The sequence below is a fragment of the Solanum dulcamara genome, chromosome 4, assembly GCF_947179165.1.
Source record: "Solanum dulcamara chromosome 4, daSolDulc1.2, whole genome shotgun sequence".
In the NCBI taxonomy this organism is placed as follows: domain Eukaryota; kingdom Viridiplantae; phylum Streptophyta; class Magnoliopsida; order Solanales; family Solanaceae; genus Solanum; species Solanum dulcamara.
Window position 1 is genome coordinate 6,088,706 of NC_077240.1, and position 26,878 is coordinate 6,115,583.

At 32.3% G+C, this 26,878-nt stretch overlaps 2 protein-coding genes across 2 annotated transcripts; both read right to left on the reverse strand.

Annotated features, from left to right (window-relative positions):
• Window positions 1–228: 228 nt before the first annotated feature.
• Window positions 229–10,147, reverse strand: LOC129885768 (vesicle-fusing ATPase). The gene is made up of 21 exons (XM_055960175.1): window positions 9,871–10,147; window positions 9,555–9,650; window positions 9,382–9,463; window positions 8,680–8,730; window positions 7,587–7,754; window positions 7,315–7,469; window positions 7,075–7,183; window positions 6,151–6,250; window positions 6,019–6,074; window positions 5,833–5,898; window positions 5,637–5,719; window positions 5,375–5,508; window positions 4,211–4,421; window positions 3,497–3,628; window positions 3,368–3,428; window positions 3,205–3,264; window positions 3,035–3,093; window positions 2,810–2,897; window positions 1,592–1,714; window positions 848–913; window positions 229–674 (listed from the first exon to the last, which is right to left on the reverse strand). Exons 1-21 carry the CDS (start codon window positions 10,056–10,058, stop codon window positions 531–533), a joined length of 2,232 nt encoding a protein of 743 aa, XP_055816150.1. The 5' UTR covers window positions 10,059–10,147; the 3' UTR covers window positions 229–530.
• A 1,576-nt stretch (window positions 10,148–11,723) lies between these two features.
• On the reverse strand, window positions 11,724–16,193 carry LOC129885770 (beta-xylosidase/alpha-L-arabinofuranosidase 2-like). The gene is made up of 7 exons (XM_055960176.1): window positions 15,622–16,193; window positions 14,092–14,379; window positions 13,830–13,999; window positions 13,653–13,750; window positions 13,189–13,539; window positions 12,689–13,096; window positions 11,724–12,496 (listed from the first exon to the last, which is right to left on the reverse strand). The coding sequence occupies exons 1-7, from the start codon at window positions 16,075–16,077 to the stop codon at window positions 11,922–11,924; spliced, it is 2,346 nt and encodes a 781-aa protein (XP_055816151.1). The 5' UTR covers window positions 16,078–16,193; the 3' UTR covers window positions 11,724–11,921.
• Window positions 16,194–26,878: the final 10,685 nt, after the last annotated feature.

The window sequence follows — 26,878 nt, forward strand, 5'->3', positions numbered from 1 at the left end:
CAAACGACCCCTAAGAATTACTATATATACGAATATACTCTGAAAATATTTATGTTAATAGGTGGAAATATAGCCGAGTATATTTGCTTAAACAATTCAGTGCATCTCTCTTCTAATTATTTACAGACAGATGAAAGCAAAATGGAAAAGCCAGAACACATCTTCTACAAACAAGAAGAGAATAATCGTAAGGTTTCAGCAAAATGGAAAAGCCAGAACAATCACATCTTCTACAAACTTCTCTCAAGCCTATTATATGCGTATTAGGAGCAAAGTTCAACTCAACAGAGATTACAATACAGTGGCACAACAAAAGGAAAAGAAAAGGAGAGTACCAAAAATTAGAAAGCAAATGAAGTTTCGCATGAGCTCTAACAAATACTTACCTAAATCGCCAATAAATACCTCTGAATAATTTGTGCATAGAAGAACCTCATCTAGGGGTGTGTGCAAAACAACGATCAACGGAAAGACATAAAGGACTCACAGGAAAACCATGGTTCCTACTTAAATTACTTAAGACCGCGCACTCAATATCGAACAATATCTTGAAGGCAATCATAGAAATGTGCGATATTGATCTTTTCTTTGCCAGAATAGATGGCTTCTGCTGTCCCACCAAGTTCACCCTGAGCAGCCATTTCAACAACCATGTATAGTTTCTTGATGGGCATCTATCATAAGACAACACAAATCGAAAGTTATCTATCAATTCTCCGTAATGTGCCTGAAATTTTAATTTCTCAAGCAGCGCCCAAATATGAGAAGGCGATGAGACAAATATGAACAGCAGGTATAGGGAAAAGACATGCATAGCAGCATGCTGGTCAGAGAGCCTTTAACTTACATCATTTAATGCCTCAGCAGCAGAATCAATGTCCTCGCTTGCAAAGACATCAAGTTGTTGCAACACCTGCAAAGAACATCAAAACATCAATACTATGGTAGTATAGTAAAGGGATGACATTAAGTCGGACATCTCCAGTAATTAAACCAATGAATTAGAGTTGAGAAAGTATATGATATATAATGAGAGAGACTGATGCAAATTTTCTCAAATCACTAGCTCATTTGCTCCATTCTTCTTTTTAAACAGTCAAAAAAGCAAAATGGATCCTCAAGAGCCCAATAGATATGATATGTTTGACAAATTAAGTGGCATCAATGCCACAACCACTGTTTTACAAAACACAGAGTTCACAAGATAGTGTTTACTAATCCTCTTGTTACAATGATCTTGGTGCAGTAGAATGTGAAATCTCTGTGAAATGGAGTTTATCAGCCATTAACACTGCACTACTTTATCTGGGAATACCTAATTCAAATGGCCTAGTTAAGCTTTACTTCACCTATCTAGCTCTACAAAAGTATAGAATTTCTTCATTTTCCTCTTTCAGGAAATACTCTGGTCATATGACATCCAATATAAAAATTTATGTGGAATTTCTTGTTTGACTTAACATATTGACTGCCTACTTATTTCTAGTCAACATAAATGTATCATTCTTCATCTTGGAGCTACAGAGTTATTCAACTGGAGAAGGAACTTGCATGATAAATAAAAAATGTGGCAGTTTGGATGCCCTCTTACCTTCTTGGCATCTTCTGTCTTTAGTGTTGGAACATGGTATGTGACTGAGAAGGCATCACAAAGGCCAACTGAGTCCAAGAAACCGGATTCACTAGTAGTTCCAATCACAAGAATCTTTTTACCCTGTAACGTCAAACCAGCCATAAGAATCATCAGCAAAAAGAAATAGCATATCCAACCACAATGTAATGAAATCCAGATCACAGCAAAGCAAAAAGTCATCCGTGTCTTGGCCGTTCTAGCTTTTTTCTCCACAGCATAATATTAATATGTGTTTAAATTTTTTATAACTATGGTGTCTGGACCAGCTTTCGCGCACCCCGACTAATTCCATGGGATACCTACCGCCTCCCACCAGCAACATATACCAGGTAACTCTGTCCACCTTTGGTTAGGATAAACGGGAAGAAATCACCTAGTGTATTTTTTGTCTAACCTGGGATTTGAACTTGAACCTCATGATTCTTAACCACTTCATTGCCTTTGTAATTTTCCTTCTAGTGGGGCAAAAGAACTAGAGAACTTCACGGATTCGAGATGGAAATGGGAGAAAGTCCCCCCCCCCCAAACCCCCCACCACCACCCCAAAAAAACGTTACAAGTCATGTAGATTTAGCACAGGACCCTCTTTAACATTAATTTGGTTTCCAGCTGCCAGGCAATTATTCTGAATGAATTAGTCATGTATAATGAGCTCTTGTTTACTAGTACAAAAGTTCACCCCTATTTTGGGTTTTCTGGGAAGACAAATTCTAATGTACAGCTTTGTGGAATGAGAGCAAATTTTCTGAAGACGGATCATCCAATAAAAAGTATATGTTTTCATTACTTTTTTACATACTTCCATAGTTCCATTTGATAAAGGTTTACCCAACCTCCTTAAACAAAAGATTAACATAGCTAAGAGGGGCACACGCATGTACAGTAGTCACAATCCCATTATTCCAAAGGAAAAATACAAGAACATAATGCCTGAGGGGGAGATAAAGAGGTAAGGAATCACATTTCTTTCGAGACTTACCATAGAAGCAAGTTCCAGGAAACTCTTACACATTTCTTTCTTTCCTTTGCTTTAATACCCTTAAGTTATCTTATACATGTTCATGAGCCACCTCTCAAACCCCACACACAGGGGGAGAGGGAAAAGAAGCAAACAGGCAATTATGAGTACCAAATGAGTAACATGAAATACAACACTGAGCAATTATGAAGAAATACCTTAGGAGGAAGCCGTTTAAGGAGCACCATCAGCGTTTGAGAAATCAAATTTGAAAATCGAGGGCCAATTGCAACATATTCCAGAAGTCTGCAGGGGTTACATGATAAACAGATAATAATGCATTTAAACGCTATTTATTGTAACATGTTCCACAAGTCTGCACATGTACATGCGTAAAAAAACACATACTAATGCATTTGAAGGCTATTTATCAGGGAAATTACCTTTCAATCCCATCAAGGACAACTATACTAAGTGGTGACTTGTATGCATCCTCAAATACCTACCACATATTATCACAAGACATAGTCAATAATTAATATGCACAAATAAATTACATGGGTGTATTCCGACAGATCATACTAAGGTAATGCACAAGTTTAACGTCTGTAACCTTGACTATCTGAGAACATTTGCTGCTTTCGCTGAGCCCAATCATAGTTTCAGCAGAAATCTAACAATTCACAGGGGAAAGAGGCAATAAGAGATGGGTTTAATGGTGCATTTATGATTATCTCCAGAAACTGTCCAAGTTCCTGTAAGTGTAATAAACTTACTATCTTGACATAGGGAAAATCGCTTTCAATTCCAACTGTTGCTGCCATTGCAGTCTTGCCACTGTCCATGGAAAGAAAAGACTCAGGATAAATGACCACATAATCAACAAGAATAACAGAAGCTTCTACCTTCCACTTAGGCCTTCCAGAAGACATGTAATAAGGGGGCTCCCCCTGCTGACTTTAACTTGTTCTGCCAATAGCATAGTTCTTCTGTAAATGTGTTGATGTCGTTCACCACAATCCACAATGCCATTAAGTCTGAAAAATGTTGTCGTAAATTCACCTTCATGCAGCAAATTAAGCAAAATTCTACAGCCCATAAATTAGGCTCCAGTACTGACGATTTTATTTAATATCCGGCTATCATTTCCTTATATCCATCCAAGCTATGACAAACAAATTTCTTCACTTAAGCTGCCAATAGCACATGTACTTCTTCCAACTACTGAACTTTAGATCTCTCCTGCCCTAAGCTCTTTATACTGACCTCCAATTAATACACAGAAGACAAATGCATTTAACATCAACTTAGTATTTCACTTCTTCAGGAAAAAAATTTCGTAAAGTTTTTTCATGTGGCTGAAGGCATATAGTTGTTCTAGAGTAGATCTAGAGATCTACTTTGAAACATCATATAGCTTGTCCCTCCAAAGTTTATTAAGAACATAAACTCAGTAATACTACAAGGCTACTCTTCACACCCGAAAATCCTACAAGCATTTGATGAGATTTCCACCTTGAAGAAAAAATAAGAATGTCCAATTTTGGAAATAGATTTTGTCCTTCACAGTTTCAAGGAATAGTACCAATCAGTTGTACACAAAAAACAGGAAAACCAACCTGCACCGTTCAAGGTCATCAGTGGAAGCACCAAATGCAGGTCTTACTTCAGAAACGGCATGCAAAAAGTCTTCCATAGTGACTTTTATACTCTCCTCATCCACTGGTTTGGTAAGATCATCCATGCTTAGTTGTCTGTTCAATGCATAGGATACTGCACTTTTGACTACACCTTCAAGCTCGGCACCACTATAATTTTTTGTTCGTGCAGCTGCATGCAATCGGAAAAAAAAAAGGGGGGGGGGGGGGTATATAACCAGTGTAGATTAGTAGAATAAGCAAAATAACATAGGGTTCATTTGGTAGAGTATATAAAAATAATGCTAAATAGAGTGTATTAGTAATGTTTGTATTAGTTATGCTTGCATTAATTATAGATAGAATATTTCTTATGCATTGTTTGGTTCAGTGTATTTAAAACAGCATGCATTGCATAAAAACATTTATTTACAAAAATATCCTCAACAATTATGGTGGAAAAGATGTAAAAAGAATTTTGAGGGTAGTTGGGTCTTTAATCATGTTAATGCATGCATTAAATCCCCTTGTATTACTAATACCTAGAAATCCATGGTATTAGTAATACACACCTTAATGCACAATAGAGTGTACAACTAATGCAACCATTAGTTATACATAACATGAAAAAGTGTACCAAACAAAGTACTACTAATACACCTAATTAATGCATGCATTAATCTTGCTAATATACTCTACCAAACGACCCCATAAAGAAACTCTTAGAGGTGGAAGGGAACACATTCAGCTCAACATGGTATCTTTGGATTTATTAAAGTGTGTGACCATCTTATCTAAAAGCTTAGATTGTTCCAGAGAACACTATTAATTTCTTGTATTATGTCTCAACATGACCCCTCATATGTGGGTCTAATTCATTTTCATGGCCAAACACATGGAAATATCTTTTGCATTTTGGGCAAGACCTCTTTGCATGCTCTGATACCATGTTGAAGTGTATGACCATCTAATCTAAAAACTTAAGTGTTAGAGAGAAAACTCGTTTTATTAGTTATATTATCTCTGACTTGATAAACAATGAAGTTAAATTAAGGAAGTAACAGGAATTTATCAATATCATCATGTATTTTAAAGAACCACATGAAAAAAACCCAGCATGGTATGCTAGTTGTGGTGACTACATACCAAGTTCTTGCAAGTTCACATCAGGAGAAAGAAAGGAATTCTCTTTCATCTTATTTGTATGAATCTGGAGAATTTGTAGTCGACCATTTTCATCAGGAAGGCTTATCTCCACTTGGACTTCTAGTCGTCCTGGCCTATATCAATGGTCGTATTTTGATAATGCACCATAAAATATTACTTAATTATTAAAGAAATACTAGAACAAACAGATTTATATCAACTTCAACAATAAGACAAAAATGAAAAGAGATACTGCCGTTACCTCATAAGTGCTTCGTCAAGCAGATCTTTCCTATTTGTCATTCCAATGAGCAAAACATTATTCAGAGATTCCACCCCATCTATCTAAACAGCAAGAAACAATCAACCAGCTGGAATCAATAACAGGAAAAGCATTCTACAGTTGTCATATAGCCAATCGAATCTCTGTGAACATGATTAGAAATTGTTAAACATACCTTGGTGAGGAGCTGGTTAACAATGCTATCATGCACACCAGTTCCATCTCTAGTTGATCCTCTAGACTGCATAACAAAAGCATCATGTTGAGAAACTAAATCTACAGAATTAACCACATGGGATATAGTAAGAACATGAGTAATAATCTCAAAAAATCAGATATTCTTGATTTCAAGAGGTCCCACCTTACAGATTGCATCAATCTCGTCAAAAATGATAACATGCAGTTCACTTTGGTCACCTGGAAAGACAACAATGGGGATTAAACTGACCAAGTTTAGAATTCAAAATATTCCTTGCCATGATAGCTCCCTTACCTTTGGTTTTTTGGTCCTGCTCAGCATCAGCAAACAAATCCCTCACATTTTTTTCAGTTTCACCGACAAACTTGCTTAACACTTCAGGTCCATTGACAATCTACATTTTATATTCACCAACAGGAAAAAACAAGAATCCGATAGACAATAAAGGTCGCATTAAGAACAAAAAAAAAATACTGAATGTTGCTTAAACAGCTTCTTAAACATATGATAGCTTTCCTTATTGAACAAAACATGTGCTATTTAAGTAAGCCGGTCGCATTGTATAGAAGAAGAAACTGTTCTATGTACACAAAGAAAACGATAAATAAAAGAACACATATCTTCACATGGAAATATGCAACAAACTCAACAGTTTCTCATCTTTAATTGCAAGTGATTGCAGCCAAGTGCAAAGGAAACTATAAGATAGATGATATTGAGTGAACTCAAGAATGAAATTGGAACTATAAAACTTCATATTAGATATACTACTGATGAACTCAGAAGTGGCAAGCAATGAAATACCTATCATCAAATATAACCTTCCAGGGGCCAGGAAAACCTTTTTTCTTTTAAAAGGCAGCCATTTGGTGGATTGAAATTTAAGAGAAGTTAAAAATTAGTAGTGTTCATTCATTTAAAACTCTGAGATATAAAAGACTGGAAGTGTCCATGAAACAAAATGCAAAGCCAAAGCTTTTAATACGAGGCCAGGTGCATTAATACCCACGCAACTTTTTTCCTTAATGAGTTAAATGATTGTCGAAAGCTTGTTATCATCTTTGTATTCTGGTCAAGCTAAGTTTCAGTAACAAATGCAGGAATAACAAATTTACATACTTACAAGAAAATAAAAGCAAAATGACATGTATAGTGTAACTTCCAAAATACCAACAATAACATCAAAAGAATAAATTTCTAGAGATTCAATGGACCTACCTTCGGTTCCTTGCCATTTAGCATTTTGCCAATCTGCCGAGCCATTAGAGTCTTTCCTGTACCAGGAGGTCCAAAGAGAAGCATTCCCTTAACATGCTTGATACCAAGCCTGAAAGCAGTTTTATCCCAAAGTCAAGTCCAAGTGAGTAAGTAATTTTACTGCACTATTTCTTCAAGAAATAGACTTAAGTTCTCACAAAAACAGAAGGAATTTTGTTATCCAGCAAGAACTCTCCATACTTGCTTGTCACATGGGGAGGGAAAACCCTGGAAGCAAAAGCTCTTCGAAAAATATCAGAAAACTCTGCACCCAGACCACCTATACCCAATGATTCAAGATTGAATTCTTTCTGCCTAAAGATGCTGCTGCTAGCAGCTTCACGCTGGTTGACAATCTGTATTGAAGTCAGTTGAAGCAAGAATCAAATCAAAAGAAACTCCAATAAACATAAGGGAAGCCATTTACTTTGACAACTTTTGCCACTAGTATATTACTTAAAGACAGAAGTAACCTTTATTCCGCTGGAGTTTGCGGCTTCAAATATAATGTATGTGTCAGCTGAAACCATCCCTCTTTCAACATTAGATTTTTCTTGCCCCTCCACAGTAGCTTGATTCACAGTGACTATATAACCATTGCCATGATACTCAAATGTCACCTTTTGCCCCGTCGTCATAATCTGCATAGGTAACATTAATAGCCCATACATAAGTTACTTTCATCAGAACTAGACTCGTAACATCTACTGCAGCTTAACTGGTAAACCGGGGAGTTAAAGGTTAGAACAGACACTTTATATCATCTTCTAATATAGTACTCCCTCCATCTCAATTTATGTTATGGTGTTTGACTGAGCACGGAGTTTATGAAAGAAAGAAAGACTTCCTTTCTTAAACCTGAGAGCATTTTTCCTAAGGAGCATGTCTGACGTGAGTATCTTTTTTAATATGTGTGGACCAGTGCCAAACTGCATTTGCTAAAGGTTGACTACGATACCATGTGAAAAGATATGAACATCCAATCCAAAATCTTAAGGCTTAGAGTAGTCCAGAACCTATAAACCCCTTCGAAAGAAATTTCTCACCCCATGTGGGACAAATATATAATTGAACAGCTACAAGGAAAAACCCATGCCATATTGTTATCACATATTAATTCCAACTGACACCTCAAGGCATTTCGATATGAATCTTGATTAACAAAGCAGATAATAGACATGTAAATTATAAAATGAATAAGTACATCCAAGCTACTCATTTATGTGTCAGTCCTTTTCCTCAGTAGTCTCTATGGCATGATTTCATAGACAAAAGTAGTCAGCACAAGGAGGGGAGCATATTCATATTACGTTAAATTGATTATGAAAAAAAAAATACACTATGTTTAGCTTTCACTGTTCGACTTCAAGGATCAGGTCGCTGTGCAGCCTTATCTTCCAAAATTCTAAAGAAAGTATACTAAGATGAAAAGCACTCTTGAAAGTACAGATTTGAAGAACCACACCATATGTTCTACCCAATAAGCTTTGTCAGGTAAAAGATAATAAGAGAAGAACTACTGAGAGCAGAAATCTTTAAGTGCAGGCAGGATGATAGAGCCTTCACCTGATTGGCAAATCTCTTGCGAACTTGATTAGCCAAAGAAACTGCATCCACCTACAAAAAGACATATCCGGTAAACTTACAATGTTTACATCAACAGAAGTGTTTGAACCAGAGTACAATGACTAAGCCTAAAACAGAACCAGCTAAACTAGAAGATGGATATAACCTAAATGGATCACAACAAAAATTGTAAAAGATCAGCATGCTTTACACCAGACTTCCTACACGCTAAAAGATATGGTACAATCAAAACTTCACCAGAACTATTGTTTAAGGCTCTCTTAAAGCACGCTTAATCCCTGAAGCTTGGTGAGCCCAGGTTGAGCGCTTTGCCTTGCTTAATCAGCGGGTTAGTGTAGATTGTAGAAGTCAAGGTGTTAAGGTATGTGCACCTTCACCAACGAGTTCTTCATTAAAGGACACAAGAACATATCCAGTGTGATCCACAAGTGGGATACAACACCGCATATATAGTTATATAATAGTTTTCCCACTCTTTTGTCCAAATAATAATTGTTTGTTTATATAGTTACATTTTCTTGCATTACATTTCTATTTTTTTATTTTCTCCCTTGGCATTTTTTTCCGTAAAGCCCGTGCTTTAATTGTGCTTCGCACTTAACACTCCCCATTGGATAGAACACTAGACATTGTTGGATATAAAAAACTTGCGCCAAGACACAAAAACACAGGACAGTTTACCTGCTCGTCTTTGGTCCCTTTTTTCACAAACTCCAAGTCAAGGGTAAGCAAAGCAAGGTTGAAGTCCTCAGGTGGAACAAATCTGCAATTTGAACAGTGAAAGCACTAATTAACTGATTTTATTGAAAAATTAGACCACAGTAAGCAATAATAGATGAACAGTCCTTCCAAACCTTCTAACAGATATAGCGTCTCCAGTGGAAACTTTGGCATATCGTCTTTGAATCGCATTAAGGCCAAGTTGACCATTAGGAATGGCTTCGTGGGGAGTGTTTCACAGTTAAGGCAATACTATAGTGCATTATCTTTGATCATTAAAATGCTGCAGTATGAATATAATAGGAAATCACAAACTCCTTAAGCTTATTCGGAATTTGCTCATTAGCATTCAACGGAGAAATCTCTCCAATAATAAAAACAGAAACGGAATAAATTTGCAATCTCGAAATTAGGAATAAGAACGGTAATGATCAAAATTTGAAAGGATATGCAAGAGTGAGAACAAAAGCATCAGCGATGAGTGCATAAGCGAACTTGGATCCCGGGACAAGAAAGTTTCTGAGATCTGTAGGAGAACAATATGCGCAATTGGTGTAAGCAAGATCTTTCGCCGGCGTGTTAGTTACGATCATCGTCGTCGATGATACACCGCCGGAAGAACCATATCTCCCTGCCATTTTTGTTCAAAATCTTGAACAGGAAGAGATCAACGTATGAATTTAAATAAAGAAATTTTAGAAATTTGGTCTTTTGCTTGGCTCTTAAGGGAAATGAACGCGGGTTGAGTTCCGGATCGGACCCGGGTTATTGTATTTGGGAGGAGAATGTTCACATGGGCCCCAGACACGTTTTGATTAGCTATTTTTCTGAAATTTTTTCTATTTCCGTTTGGTCAAGTTTCCGAAAATTGTTGATTTTGATAAACACACTAATTAAAATAGGTTTTCATAAAAATGTTTTTAAAAATTAATTTATATTTAGCTAATTCATTTGAATAGTTGTTTTTTGATAAGAAATTATGTTTGACAATTTTTTTATAAAGTGCTTTTGAGAGTCAAATTACAAAAAATGACAAGCATCAATGCACCTTTGTAATTAAGATTATTTTATATAGAAAAACTATTTTAAATATCTATTGTGAAAGATTTTGATTAATGTTTTATTTAATTAAAAATATATATTATAAATTTTCAATCAATATAATATATACATAAATTTTTAAAAATATCAAATATTATAATAACATAATGATTTAAATATACTAAAAATATATCATCAAAAAAAAATTAAAATCATTCCACAAATTAAATCAGTACATATGCTAACAAATTGATGGGGTGTATTAGTAAATGTGTATAAATTGAAGAGATATTTTTTTCTTGCAAAAAATAATTCTCTTCTTCCAATTAAATGCAAAACCTTGATATTTTCTTAAAGAAAAGTCTTAGAGCCCATTTGGATGACTTATAAGTTGTTTTCAGTTTTTTTAAGTGTTTGATTAGCCAACTTAAAATAATTTTGTACTTAAAATAAACTCTAATAAATAATTGGGTTTGTATTAGATGGATTTATTTTAAGCAGCTTATCAATTGAAAACAGCTTATAGTCAAAAAAAAAAATAAGTTGGGTTGCACCAACTTATTCTATTTTAACTTATAAATAATTTTTAACTTATAAGTTAGTTAAAATAAGTCCATCCAAACAGAGTTTTAGCTTCCTAACTTCTTGGCCAAACATGTTTTTGAGGCCTATGATTGCAGAAAAGATTAACCAACGATGTGTTCAAATTAAATCCATATTCTATGATAGATAAGTCATACTAGTAGTCTGAATAAGACTTATATCTAAAAGAAAATTCAAAGTGGGAATTAAATTTTTTTTATGTAATCGGTGGAAAGAAAGACTCCTAAACATAAAAGATATGAAAAGAAGTAAAACTAAATTTTAGAGATAATTAAATGTACCTAAATATAACTATGAAAACAGTAATAAATGACAATGTAGTGAGTCTTTTAATAAAAGATAAAAAAAATCAATTAATATTTTTAAAAAACTTTCATGCTTTTAATATAATATTATATATATAGATAACAGATGAAAGCTGGATTTTGTCTACAAACAGCCCTATATATGTATTCTATAGTTAAAGGCAGGGGACACCTTTTGAAAGTTATTTTACAAAAACATCATTAATTAATCCCACGAAATAAGTTCTGGAATGATAGAGAGTTGACCTTCTTTTTATTTAATGAGAAATAAAAATACTAGTACATATCTTAAACCATGAAAATGCCTTTTGTTGATACGGATGTCAAGAAAAATAAAATGGCAGAGAGAGGGAATAATAACAAAATAAGAAGCTTCATACAAGTTAAATATTTTGTTTCTTCTACATAAGTTGGACAGCTTGACAAAATGAGATACTTTGTTACAATTGCCTCAACATATTGATAATTTTAGAATTTCCATCTTGTGGTAGTTTTCCTTTTCTCTTTTGAGAAAAAAAGAAGTTAAAATAAATAAGGACCATGAGGATTTCTTTAAATCCTCAGAGTCAAGGAATGTTTCAAATCTCCTATATGTAGCACATGTAATCCTAAAGCAACTTTCCTGTTTCCAACTTCATCAACTACACTCAAATGCTTGCAAACATCTAAGTTGAACTTGACAACCCCTTCACTTTGTGATGCCAAATGAATCTTCTGGAAATCCAATAATTGCTTTTGAGGTGCATTGTGAACTGAGGGTGGTGAAGTGAACAACAAAACTGTGTGGCTTCCACTCAATTTCCCAACATTTTGAACTCTCAAGTGGATATCAAATCCCAAGTTGCTGCAGCCCTGCTCATGAACAGCATCAATGAACTTGCACCTCGTCGATCGACAAGCATGTCCTTCCTCAAGAGGAATGGACACAAATTTTGGTGCTTGTACTAGGTGGTGTTTGTATTGGGAGTAACTTAATCCATCACCAAAGTTAAATACAGTTGGACCTTTGTAGAACCTATAACTTCTTCCAGGGAATCCTGTTTTTGGATCTGCCCTCATGTTCATGTTAGTCATGTCAACATTGTCTGCATAAGATTGTGGATACCATGTCATTGGGAGCCTTCCACCTGCAAGATTCCAATAAAACTTATAGGCATTTGGTCACATGGATCAGTTGAAAAATGAAATCTTCATTTGATGAGATTTAACCCTGAATAAGGAGCATTCGATGCATCGATCTCACTCTATAATCTATGAATGAAAGGCAATTAACATCTTGATTTTATGAAATTACTAGAATATGGAAAGAGGAAACTTACTTGGATTGTAATATCCAAAAATGATATCAGCCAAGGCAGCACCACCAGCTTCACCAGGGAAACCAACCCAAAGAATGCTTGTGACTTTAGGATTATCGACTGCAAATTTTACGTCCATGCCACCTCCAGACATGATAACTAGGATCACAGGTCCCTTGGAAACACTAGCAACCTCTGTTACTAGAAGTGCTTGTTGTCCAGGGAGAGTTATATTTACTCTGTCCTGGCTCTCTCTTTCAATAGTTTGATCTGATCCCATTACCAACACTACAGCATCAGCTGCAGCTGCTACTTTCTTGGCATTATCAACTTGTGCAGTGGCACAAGCTATATCACAGCCTTGTTGATAAACTGTTGAAACTGATGCCCCTAGGCCATCCAAAGGAGTAGTATACTTGCATGGACTGCCTGCAAAAAGATTGGTGTATGTAAAGTTATATACACTGTTTGTGTAAAAACATATTATACCGACAGTGCCATAAAACTTAGTATCCAAGTACCTTCATAACTTCCAACCATGGTATAGGCAAGGTTGGCATTGGGGCCAATGACTGCTAATGACTTGATGGCTTTGGGGGATAAAGGTAATGATCCAGCAGTGTTTTTAAGCAAGACAATTCCTTGTCTTGCAGCTTCACGAGCTAGCTCTTGGTGTTCTTGAGTACAAACATCTTTGGGACCAAGATTTCCATAAATTTGGTTTTTCGGATTGCCATCAAAGAATCCGAGTCTCATTAGTGTAGCAAAATTGTTTGAGACTGCTCTATCAATAACTGATTCATTTACAAGTCCTTGGCTTACGGCACCCTGAGTGTATTTACCAAGCCAAGATCCACAATTCAAGTCCAAACCTGTCACATTTAGCAAATTTTTGATTAGCTATGGTCAAGAAAATTAAGTTCTGTTCGCTGAGAACTAACATTATGGTTGATTAGTCCAACTAAAAGGGCTTAAAATGGTTAACCTGCATTTAGAGACAAAGCTGCAGTCTCCTCTGGTGTCTTGGTATAGTGTTGCGCCCAGTACATCTCATTTAACGAATCACAATCCGTAACAATGTATCTGTATGAACCATACTTGTCTAAATTCATGAATTCTTTCAAAAGAACAAAATATGAAATATGAGAAGTATTAAATATACCCATTCAATTTCCATTGTCCTCTGATGACCCCTGCAAGAAGGTCATAATCACCACAAGTAGGCTTTCCATTGACTTGGTTGTACGAACACATCACACTGGCTACATTTCCATCAAGAACACAACTCTTGAATGGAGGGTTAAATGTATCATCTAAATCTTGCTGTGTTACCTACTCACCACAACAAACAAAAAACAAAAATGTTTACCAAATTAAAATTATACTGCAGATATTCAAGAAAGGGGCACACAATCGACTAGTACCTTAGCATTGAAATTGTAACGTTGGATTCCTTTCCAATTATCGACATCATAAGCTGTATAATGCTTACAGCAAGAAGCAACCTTGAGCATGTCTTTTTTGCCGTCATCGCGCTGCTGCAGACCTTTAACATATGCCACACCATACTTGCTAGAGAGCGTTGGATCTTCACCCGCTGTTTCTTGGCCTCTTCCCCATCTGGGATCGCGGTAAATATTCACATTTGGTGACCAATATGTCAATCCTGCTTGACCAACATTGTACATTGCTCTACCCTCAGTGGATACCACCTGCAAAAATCAACATTGTACGAGTTCAAGTTCTATGCACAGTTTGAGCAGAAATTAGTAATTTAATAAAAATATTAACTAATCTGCTATTACAAGTTAAAATTACAATAATATCGTAAAAAATCTTTACACTATCGGTATGCATAACTTACACCACTTTTGTTCGATGCAACTCTCAACTGCTTTCTTCAACATTAATCACATGATAGATCTAACAAGGATCAATTTTTTTTTATTAAAAAAAAAGAAGAACAATTTGATATATACCCTATAATAACCATATGGTTGGGTGGGCAATTTAGCATGTTACATTAATAAATGGCTAGTTGGTGCATGCTTTTGTCAATTATGGTCATTCTCAAAAGATGTAAACATCTTAACCAAAGTTATGAAACAACATATTTTGCAAGCTGGAATCCTTCTAAATAAACCTTTCCAACAAAAGATATTTCCATATATCCTAGTTTATGATATCCACTAAAAGAAGCTAGATTTTGCTGATTTAAGAATCCATTATGCAAAAAAATGTCTTCATCCTACTTCCCCAGTAGCAAAATCTATAAAGGAACTAGCACAAGCCCTTATCAATTCACGCGGCAAAATTGTAGCAATCAATTTTAGCATCTACAAGAACATATGAACACCTATTAATCATAAGATTGGACACAACTCAGTGTCGTCTTCCAAAAAAAAAAATCATTCAAAGTTTATAAAACAAATAAACAGAGTGGTCCTAAGATAATGCCATGATGGCGACTTGCGTCTACAACTTGACCTTCACTTTTTATCATCTTATAAAAAAGTTAAATGGGCGATTTATTCAATAATGAACCTGAATACTTTAAACAAAGACCTCAAGAATACATTTATAGTAAAATAAAAACAAATCTTAAAACAATGATCAAACAGAAAATAGGAAACAATTTTATACTATCAGTTAACCTTAACCGCGATTCGAAATGACTACCCATAAGTTAAATTGCACTAATTTATAGTAAGATAAATCCATAAGATATTTATTAATCTAATGCTCACTCTGTTTCAATTTAAGAAAAATGTCTCGTTTCTTTCTGAAAACTCTTAAATTCAAACTTTTCACGTGATAAAACCATTAAAGGTCATTTTTGGTATATTTCTATGTATCTTTATCGTTCAAAAGTTCTTATTACTTTTTAAAATTCGATGTAAGTCAAAACCAGATAAACAATTTGAAACAGAATGTTAACAAGAAAAAGATATTACCTTTCCAATGGTCTCAAATAGAGTTTCATTGAAAGACGCAGAAGTGAGAATGGGCTGAGGGAAGCTAGTGGCATGAGGGACTATATTATTGAATTTAACTCCTGGACCAGTGTATGAAATCCCATGTAAAGCTTCAGACCACCACTCATATTTTGGGATTCCAAGCCTACTCACACTACCAGCAGTGTTTACCAACATAGTGATTTTTTCTGGTAATGTTAATCTTTTCACTAGATCTTTCACCCTGGATGACACATCCAATGAGACATCACAAAATGCAAAACTTTTTAGGCTAGAATTGGTTTCAGTGTCACAAGCAAAAACAGCAGATGTTTGAGCCAAAACTGGCTTGAATTCTAAGCAAAAATGAGCCAAAATGAAGAAGAAACAGAGCAAAACAGAGTGTTGGTGTTTCTTGTTTTCACATGTTAAGGCCATTGCCCTGTTCTTCTTCATGTAAAAAAAAAAAAGAAGAAAAAATAAAAATAAGAACTAAGAAGAAAAAAAAAGATGTGATATGAGAGGCAAATCTTGGTTTTTTTTATAGGAGGGGGAGGAGAAGAGATATGTGTACAAATGATAGCAAACGCATGTTGTTTTGTAGCAACCCGTGATGGATAAACGTAAAAAATCAAAAAATGTAAAGCCCCGCCCCCGCATACCCATACCCATACCCATACCCATACCCTCCTCGATTATATATCTTATGATATTAAACTTATTGAAAACAATTGCTAAATATAAAAAAAGCACAGATTTTGAGATGAATAAAAATAACTAAAACACTTAAAATTGGGACGGAAATAGTATATATTAATGGGGTCCAGCTTCCATGACTTGTTTAAACCTTGTGTTCTCTCTCTCTCTTTTTCTGCTGTCCAATTATTTCCCTGTAAAAATGGTAAGATGGGGTCGGTAAAAGATTTTATTTTTCGAATTTCCATAGGTACTTTTTGTTTGGAAGCTCGTTGGGGAATGTGAAAGACAGAGATAACGCTGGTTTTAAAGGTTTACTTTGGGTAAAACATGAAAACAATAAATAAAATAAAATGGGTTTACAGATTTGCAGGTTTTGATTAATTAAATGATTCATGTGCATTATGAATCGGATTCAATTCATTTTAATGGGACATGTCCAACTGTTGGGGATCGTTTGACGTAATCAAATATTTTTGGAATTGAATTATGTTGCCACTTAATTTTTTATTTAGTTGATAAGTTTTAAATAATTTATTTCGTAATTAATAATTAGTATTGAAATAGATTATTTCTCTGCTTATGTAATATAATAATCTCATTATAATTTGTAATTGCATATTTGAGAAAGTTTGGTCTGATCGCTGCCACATTTTGTGTCCATTACTATTGCACTTTGGCCAAATAGGTGTTTGTCATGGTTATTATCGTAGATATTTTAATGATGTTGCACATAAATACAGAGAAAATTCATACAAAAAAATAATTACGCTAATGAAGATGTGGATTTTGTTAAGAATGAATAACTAAAGCTCTATAAAAATATATATATATACAAAAAGCAGTGTATGACAGAAAGTATTTTTATAAACAAATAACTTGTTTTCAAGAAGTATACAATGAATATTATTTTTAGTTCAACAAACCAATAATCATTAATTTCATTATAATTTATATTCAAACCAAACGATTTCTTAAAGTATTGTATGCTCAAGTAAGATCTCATAGATTTGTTTTCTTATAGTTTAACTCAAAAGACGTCTCAATAGTTGAATTGCACTCAGTTCCGTGATTCATTAGAAATTTCGAATTCGGTGTAATTTCTGAAGTAAATTTTCAATTAAGTCAATGATTAGTAGCTAAGAAATGGACGAGGGGAAATAATGGTTAGGTAAATTTGTCAAAGTTTCCAGCTAGAAATTAGTGTGTTACAGAAATGACTTTTAAGATAAGAGGATCCCGTGAGCTTGAATCTAAGTACGCAATTCAATGAAGATAAATAAAACCAAAGAATACGGAGAAGACTAATTAGTCAATGTAATCTTTTTCTGGTTTATGATTCAAAGCCTCTTTAATGTTTTTCCATGTTTAGATTGTTTGATTCATGAATTTCATTACGGTGGTTGGGTAAATCATGGGTTTGTTAGTGATATGTTGTATAATTTATATAACTTCCTAAATTCTTGGAAATTGGTGTTTCTCAATTTAATTGGTCAAATCTCAAGTTCTTAGAAAAAACTAGAACTTGGGAACTTGAGAAGTTTAAAAAATTTAAAAATTATCCTATTTTTTTATATTTTATAAAAATAATCATCATTTATTAATTCTAACTAAATATTTATCTACCAACTTACACTATTATTTCTTCTTCTCGGTATCTAATCTAGAAATAAAAGCTCGTCGGGAGAGATTATTCGTATAATATGGAGAATTTTATAAAAGAATAGTTTGTTATTACCTCCCGGAAAAAAAATAGTTTAAGTGACAAGATTAGGAAAAAGGAACAATTTATTTTTAATTCGATTAATATATTGTTATTGACCATATTGTTATTTATGTTGTTGATTATTATCATATTATGTTAATAGTTTATTTTAACAGAATATGTTCATTATAAAATAATAACACAAACTTATTGATATTTTTAATAATTTTAAAACTTACAAGTATAAAATAATTTTTAAAAAATTTCACCAAAACTTGAAAACATTTATGATCAAATATATAGTGAAACTTTATTAAAACTTCACCAAAAATATTTAGAAACTTGGAGTCAAATGCTTTTATGGTTCAAAAATAGCACGGTCTATGCCAACTGCTAAATCCCCATTACCATGGGAGATAAAAGACTGAATGGATGGATTTAACAAATACATATATATAGAAAAGAAAAAAAAAAGGTCCAGCTCCAATCTCATGGGGAAATTATTACTCCCGTAATGTTTTTTTTCTTTGTCACATTTTCTTTATAAGTTTTAATTTGACTAATTTTTAAATTAAATTAAATTAAATTAAATTAGAATAATTCAATAATTTAAATTAGATGTTCTAAAATTATATAAAAAGTACTATAAGTTATTTTTTTCGTCCCATATTAGTTGTCATGTATATTAAAAATATTTGTTCCAAAATAATTGTCAATTTAAACAATCAAGAGAGAATTAATTAGTTTTTTTCAATTTTTTCCTTAGTATTAATTATTCTATAATTAATAGGCACGTAAATAGACATATATTCAAGAATTAATAAGAGTATATTAGTCAAATAACGTTCGTAATTATTATTTTTTTTGATAAATATGCAAATTCTTATCATGACAATTAAAAAGGAACGAAGGAGTATATTTTTTCTCATATTAATATAATAAAAAAAATACATTTTAAATGTTGGCCAAAATTCATGATATTTGACTCTTAAAAAATGAATTATAACAAGTAACAACAGAGAATGGAGTGAATAATACGTAATTAAAGCTCAATCTCTCAAACAATTTATGGATCTAGTCTCTTGTGTTTGATGTATTACTGGGATGTGCATATTATAATTGTTTATACATACTAACTAATTGACGATCGATAAGACAATACTAAATAAAGGTAGACATATATAATAACAGAAGGCAATGACACCGCCCAACAATATTTACCTTCTTACTTGCCTGGGTTCTTCTTTTTTCTTTAAAATTCAAAGTCTTCTTAAATGTTTTCCTTTGTATAGTATACATGATGTCGTCCTTTTGTTAAATTTTTTTTTTTGAGGAAAGAGCAAAAGAACGAAAAAAATTCACTCAATAATCCATTTTGCACAAATCTCTTTTACATTATTACATAAATATCATACAAGTTTTGAATTAAAGGGCATTTTAGTCAAGAAAACGGATTGAAAAAAGCTGTGAAATGTTGAAGAAATCAAGTGATATGCCATACTATACCGAGCAACATGTATTTGTTTTTTAAAAAATTATTTAATATAATATAAATTATTAATTTTTAAAAAATAGTAGCCCAAAAAACAAATCAAAGTAAAAAGTAAAAAGAGGGGCCGAAGTGCCAAGTTGTAACTTGTAAATGTCAAGTGGGAGTGTAGGGCCATCCACATAGGCGGTCGATTAGGACAACACCGCCCGTGATGCTTTTGGGTAGTTGGGTCACATTTGGCCCCATTCGTTTTTATTACTTACGTCTTATAAATGTTTATAGAAAAAAGGAGTAAATTTTGGTGATTTTACTTTTATAAGATTGTGATAAAAAGTAATTCTCTAAATTTACTATTATTGTGAAAAAAGTTACGTAAAATGTGTGATTAACTTGATTAGCGCAAATAAAATGAATCGAATAAAGTTCAGTAATATTGTGTATGGCAGTTCAAAATTGAATCGTGATTGATAAATAACCCGCAAAATTAGCTTATTGGCTTATTGATATTCAATTATTAAATAAACGGTTGGAAAATAGATTAAAATTTTATAATTAATGTCTTATTAGCGTGGAGGCGGATTATTCAATTTTTTTATCGGGTAAATCGTTAACCCGTTAAAAATTATCATATTTACACCTTTATTTTAGGTATATTAGCCTCATTTAACATACTTCTTTTTATGATTTTACTGAGTCGAGGGTCTTTCGGAAACAACCGTCCTACTTTGGTAGGAGTCAGGTCTGTGTACACTTTACCCTTCCCAAACCCCACGTTGTGGAATTTCACTGGGTTGTTATTGTTGTTGTAGCTTCATTTAATATTTTACCATAATATATAAGAATAATTATATATTTTTCCTTTGTTAATCCTAATTCCGAAAGGCTAAAGCCAGAAAAATATATTTACTTTTCTATAATTATATATTTTGCCTTCAAGAACAGAGAGGAAATCAGCAAACTCAAAAAAAAATACTAAAGTTTAAAAGAGGTAAATGCGTAAAGAAGCCCTTGACTCTATGCTTTTAAAATAGTAAAAATATATCATCTCATTTATAAGGTGCATTCATCAAAAAAAATATCCCATAAAAATTAATTAAAAATTAACTAATACATCATCAAATAATTATTCAATAATTACTAATTCATTATCGAATCAACTGAAAACCAGCTAGATATGTAACTACCTTTCAGATTGACTATTAATTTTCACAATTAAGAATTGCGTGGAATCAATAAAGGTCAAGCAAAATTAATTGGAATGGGGTCCCCTCTTTGCCCTTTGCTTAGGAAATGCGCGCGAAATGGGTGCAAAGTGCAAACTGTGTATATTCATCCAAACACGTGACATATAAATGTAGAAATGGATAATGCTTTTATAATTATCCACACATTGCTACGTCGGATAATGGCTTTTCCTTCCCACTTCTTGTTTTTTCAAGTTTTCCTGGCAACATTTAACTTATTAATTAATAATTGAAAATAAATATTAAATTTAGGATAATAATACAATTTATATTATTATTCAACATGATAAGTAAACATTTGAAGAAACAATTTTTTTAGGGATAGCCGGTTTGATATTCTATTTAGTATTTTTAAAATTCGATAATTAAAAATAGACATTAAATATTAAAATTTTAAAATCTGATTCGATACAATAAATCAAACTTCTACACGATAAAATTTTATTCAATTCACTAACTCGACTTTTCATAATTTATGCCCATCTCAAAAGCAAGATAGTCTTATATTGAAAAAGACAAATTTTGACTTTAAAATATATAAAATTCTAAATAATTCTAAATTTGATATTTTAATAATAATCAATTCACAATACCTAATATTCCAAAATATACTTCTCGAATAGAAAGATATTTTTTATCTAGAAAAAGAAAAGCTTCTGACGGAAAAAGGAAAAGGAAAGGGCTATTTTAACATTGAGAAACAAAATGTCATTATATGACAGCTGCCTTTACATGACTTTCTCATACGCAATGAAGTCTGTCATTTCAAAAAAAAAAAAAAAAAACTTATTATGTTTCACAGATATTAATTATATAAAACTTCTTTTCTATCTTATGTGGGTAATACGTACTAATGAACTCAGAATTTGTAAATTCAAAAGTGAAAATTTTGAATTTAATTTTTGCAAGATAAAAAGAATCTCATAACGGTGTGAGAAGCATAATAAAAAATTTCGCCATCTTCCTTTTCCATGTGTTATTTTTCGTACGAACTCTTAAAAATTAAAACTTCAAATTAATTTATGAGATCCAACTAAGGTTCATCTTTCTTACGTCTCTATTTTTTAAATATTATTTTAGGTTTGATGTTTGATGTTTGATGTCTGATATTCACATTAAAAAAAATTGATTATTTTAAATTTATGCATTGTATGATTCATTTTTGAAAATGATGATTTTAACTGATTTTTTTTTATTTTTTGCTCAAATACACATGATATCTTTAATTAAGAATAAAATAATTTTAATATCATCCACCACAACTTATATTGATCTTAAGTCTCTATTTCACTCGCCCTTTTTAACAAAAATTTTTAAAATCCTCATCTAAATTTTCCTACTTTTGTCTAATTGCATGCAGCATCACAATTTGCAGGCGTATTATATTAAAAAATATTCCTCACGCTATGATTATCATCACTTACGTCCATTTTTCTAAGTGCATCTTGATTGCAGTATGGCACCAGACAAAAAGTGGCATCCACCATATATAGTTTATTTTCACTTTTTATTATACAATATGCAATTTCCTTCCCTGTCTCATTCATTGATTCATTTAAATTAGGCTTATCTGCCCTTTCATATTAATATTTTAAAAAATAAATAAAATTGATCTAGAATACTGGAGTATCTTTTACTTTATTTGAGCATATAGTAACATATGAATAAAATATCTTTTTAATTGCCCTTATGAGATGGAATAAAACAAGAATTACAAGCAACACACACAACTATTTTATTATTTTCTAATTTTATGGTAATAAAATCACTCAATTATTACTTGATTTCACATATGGTCATACCAACCGAATTATGAGATACACTATACAACGTTCATTGGAGATTAGTTTTGTATTAAATCGCTACGAATTGAAAATGAATAATACAAGAAACTGTAAGTACGTACAAACAAAAAGGTACAATAACTGTTACTTAATTAGTAATACATTTGTGATGATGATAACGAAATGTTACACGCAACATTATTGATTAGTTTCATAATTATATGATTAAAATAATATTTAATTAAGTTAGGCAAATTCTAATACATTACTAGCATCTGGCGTTATATATATACTCGTGTCACATTCTTTTGGCTGGATTTAATTAGGTTCTTTATTGGTAACATTGCTGAAAGTGATTAATTTTTTCTATATGCTTTTTGAAAATTGGTGGTCATTATCAGATTAATGACAATGAGAATTTGCTTAAGCAATAAGTCATTTCAAAAGTCACCCTAATTAAATCTTCAACTAATTAATCATCTCACCGACGACATCCAAGATAATTTGGAGGTCTATTTTTTTTTTATGTTTCCCCTTTGCACCGCATTGGAGTTTCGACTAAATTTAAATCGCGCGCACTATAGTGTCCATTCGGTGGTAGCGCTTCTAACACGATTTTTTTCTATATTCAAATATTAAATCCGAGACTTCTAAATAATGACAAAGCAATCTGACCGCTGCACCACAATCATGTTCGATATTAATTTGGAGGTTTTATATAAAGTGTAAATAATAATATTAACTAATAAAAACAAATCTGGCAGGTGGTTTTTGTCCCATAGGATTCGAATTAAAATATTCAAAGAAGACCGGATTCGAAGAATAGTTCATCAGCATCACGGACCAAACTGATGACAAAATTGACCATTTTCACGGTGGATACGAGGTGGTGTGGGTGATACAACTCGAATTATGATGTGACGAACTCCAATTTTCAGGTAAGGAAACTCTTCTGTTGAGTTAGCAAAATATATATAACTGTGTTAGATTCAGATGCGGAGTCGAAGACACGCCTTTCTACAATAATAAATAATCAAACGATACCATGTCAAAATAACATCAAATAAATATCAACTTGAAAAGATGGTAATAATTTTCACGCTTCAACAATAGATTAAATTTCTATATTACTCGGCATCTAAAAGTAATCATGTATAAACTCCAAAAAAAGAAGTGAAGGACTCATATACAGATGTAATATAATAATCTAAAATTATTGCTAAATGGCTTAAAATAGTCCTTTATCTTTGAGTTTAAGCTCTAAGTCATCCTTATTTTTCATATGGAGCACTAATACTCCTTTATGTTTATAGTATTGATGTCGTTTTGGTCCACCCTAAAACTAGTATCCTTCTTTTTTAAAGATCAAAAGGTTCATCACGTCAGATTCATGTGCAACAACATAAAATCTCTTTCCTTGCAACGCTATATGTCTAGTTTAAAAAATAAAGATAGATTCTTTGATTTAATTAGCTGCAATAATATTATATTTGGATCAAAAAAACAGAATTTAGCGACATGACAAATTTTATAGATAAACAATAAAATTTGTCGCTACTCCTCTTTATCAACGAATTACCTATCGATTTTTGTTAGCTACAAGCAAATTAGAGAGGAAGTTCGTAACTAAATCCAATTTTCTTTTGTATATATAACACTCTTCTTCTCATCTTCTCTCACAAAGTTATTGTTTTTACTAAATATAAAGGAAAACGACTGAACATTCGACACACTAAATTGTAGACGAAACTAACGTTAAAAAATAAACAAAAATTTGGGAGATGACCAAAAGTACACCAATATTACAAACAGGAGGCACTCTTAATGCTCCACCTGAAAAAATAAGGATGACTTTGAGATTTAGTCCAAAGATTAGGGGTCTATTTTGGGCTTTTTCTCAAAATTATTACAAGTGTCAATAGGGCCATGCTGATTGGATATAATCATTTCCGGGAAGTGTTAACTTTAAGCATCAAAAACAATAGGAATAGTAGCTAGATCTTTAATAATTCTAGTGTTTGAATCTTAATTTACAAGCTGTTTTCAATCTCCTTATAATTCTACTTCACTTTTTTCCCATTTAACTCTTTAGTGGCAATGGTTCTCTGCGACAATAAATACTATAATTCGGAGATGGTGGTATGATTGTTTAAATATTAACAAAGAATTAAATAATAAAAAAATAAAAAAATCTCCATATTTCTTAACATGTAAATGTTAAATTAGTAGGAAACAGACATAAATGATTGTTTAATTTCGTTACAACCTAGATTGGGTTTTGATTTATTATCTTGAATGACTTTTTGAATGATATCTTGACAAGGTTGACAAAATGAGATCTCTAACTATAGAACAAATAACAAATAATTATAGAACAGTTAAGAATAAAGTAATGGAACAACCACTTTGAGTAAGCTTTAGTGGAGAATTATGAACCTGGTGAACAATCAACATTTGGAAAGAATCTATATGATTTATTCTTTCAAAAATTATATTCAAGATTGAAATAAAATATAAATATTCGGATTTTTAATTGAAGAAAATAATGCAAGAATAAACATCTGATGAAGTTGTCACATGGGAGGTAGTCCCAATAAAAAAGCCACTAGGGAAAAATCTTATGTTTAAGAAAAAGTTGTGAGTTTATCCGCTAACCTTTTCGATTATTTGAAAATAAAAAAATGTACTACTTTTAATTATCTGATTATTATTTTAAAGGGAAACTAGTTATTTTGGTCCTTTTTAAGTTATTGGCTTATTCCATTTTAGTTCTTATATTATTTGATTAAGCATATATATAACCTTCCATTAAATAAACTTGTACCCTGAACTAATAGAAGCTAATGGCAATTTGAAAAAGCTAAGAGATTCATTATTTAAAAAATTAAAATATATTAGAACTAAAAATGAAATAACACAATAATTCATGTACCAAAATAGTTATTTCCCCTTATTTAAAAAAAGGGGGAAATGAAAATGAGGAAGATTCCAAAAAGAAAAAGTGACAATCAAAGGATATTGCAGCCATAAGATTAGAAAGAAAAAAAATGAAGAAGATGCTATTACATTAATTTTCCTAAAGATTTCAAGGCATGGTATAGATCGGAAAGTGAACTTGGTTGGCCAGTATCCAATACCATACGTTCATTGAAGTTTGACTAAATTTTAATTCACATATTATAAAGTTTATTTTTAAAGACAATACTTCCAAAAATATTTTTTTAATTTATAGGAACTCGGATCCAAAATCATTCCCCCACTATCCTTGATAGGCCCCAGATATTTAAAGCTACTTGATGGGCAGGATAAATCCTCAAACTCATTGGCCTCTTCAGAACAACCAATCATAAATCCTCAAATGGCTTCCATGAAACTTCTATCCAAAATTGACCCTATAGACCATGCTTCTGTTCCTATTTCTTTGGGTTTTTCTTTTGGGACACTTTTATAGTTCAAATCAGCCTAATTTTTAAAAGAAAGGGATTGGGCAGGGATAAAATGAATTAAGTTAATAAATAAAAATTTCAACGGTTTAAGCGAATCACATTTACATACATTAGTTTTGTCACCCTAATTATGAATGAAGTATGATTCATTTATTAAATAGTTAAAACAAAGCGTGAATCACATCAATTTATTCAGAAAGATGGATCAATCGGGACTTCATTCTGATGTAACTCAATTATATAATTAGAAATTTTAAAAGGAACAAATTGAAAAAACGAAATTCTAGAATTGGAAATTGATGAATAATGACTACTTACAAACTGATTTTTTTCATAAGCAACATTGCTTGAGTTAGATGATTATTTCATTAAACACAATACATAATTAGGACCATGTTAAACAGGTAGATATTTAATATTATTTAAAGCTTGGAAAGTCTAAAACATATAGCTCATACAAAGAGAGAAAATAATTGAATAGATAATTAGAGCAGTTAAATAAAACATGCAGATTTTCATACCTTTTGACCAACACCTTCTTTTTCTCCAACTAATCAATTACCTAAATATAAGAATTTTCCTCCTCATTTTATCTTAGGGAGAAAGAGGGGTGGTTGGGTGGTTAGCCAATCAATTTCATCATTATATATTTTTTGTTCTATCATCTCTTGCTTCAAATGGATGATTTCATCATATAATTATGGAATTTTTAAGGACTAGAGTCTACTTTACATATGATTTCTCGGAACCCAGCTACCATTATAAACTTATTTGAGATTTATATTATATCTCATAAAATTCAAATTCTGAATCTGCGTTGGGTCAGATCTAGTCTAGCTCATTAGAATTATATAAGAAGAAATGGATCACTTTGGGGACAAGAAAAGTAG

Bases quoted from the DNA above. Each gene is read 5' to 3' on its own strand.
- LOC129885768 (XM_055960175.1), bottom strand. From the start codon at position 10,058: ATGGCAGGGAGATATGGTTCTTCCGGCGGTGTATCATCGACGACGATG. The intron at 8,731-9,381 runs GTAAACTGTCCT...GTCTTTTTGTAG, and splicing joins AAGGGACCAAAGACGAGCAG to GTGGATGCAGTTTCTTTGGC. The intron at 5,899-6,018 runs GTGGGACCTCTT...TTTGTTATGCAG, and splicing joins AGATTGATGCAATCTGTAAG to TCTAGAGGATCAACTAGAGA.
- LOC129885770 (XM_055960176.1), bottom strand. From the start codon at position 16,077: ATGAAGAAGAACAGGGCAATGGCCTTAACATGTGAAAACAAGAAACAC. The intron at 13,540-13,652 runs GTTAACCATTTT...TAAATGTGACAG, and splicing joins AGCTTTGTCTCTAAATGCAG to GTTTGGACTTGAATTGTGGA. The intron at 12,497-12,688 runs GTAAGTTTCCTC...GGAATCTTGCAG, and splicing joins TTTTGGATATTACAATCCAA to GTGGAAGGCTCCCAATGACA.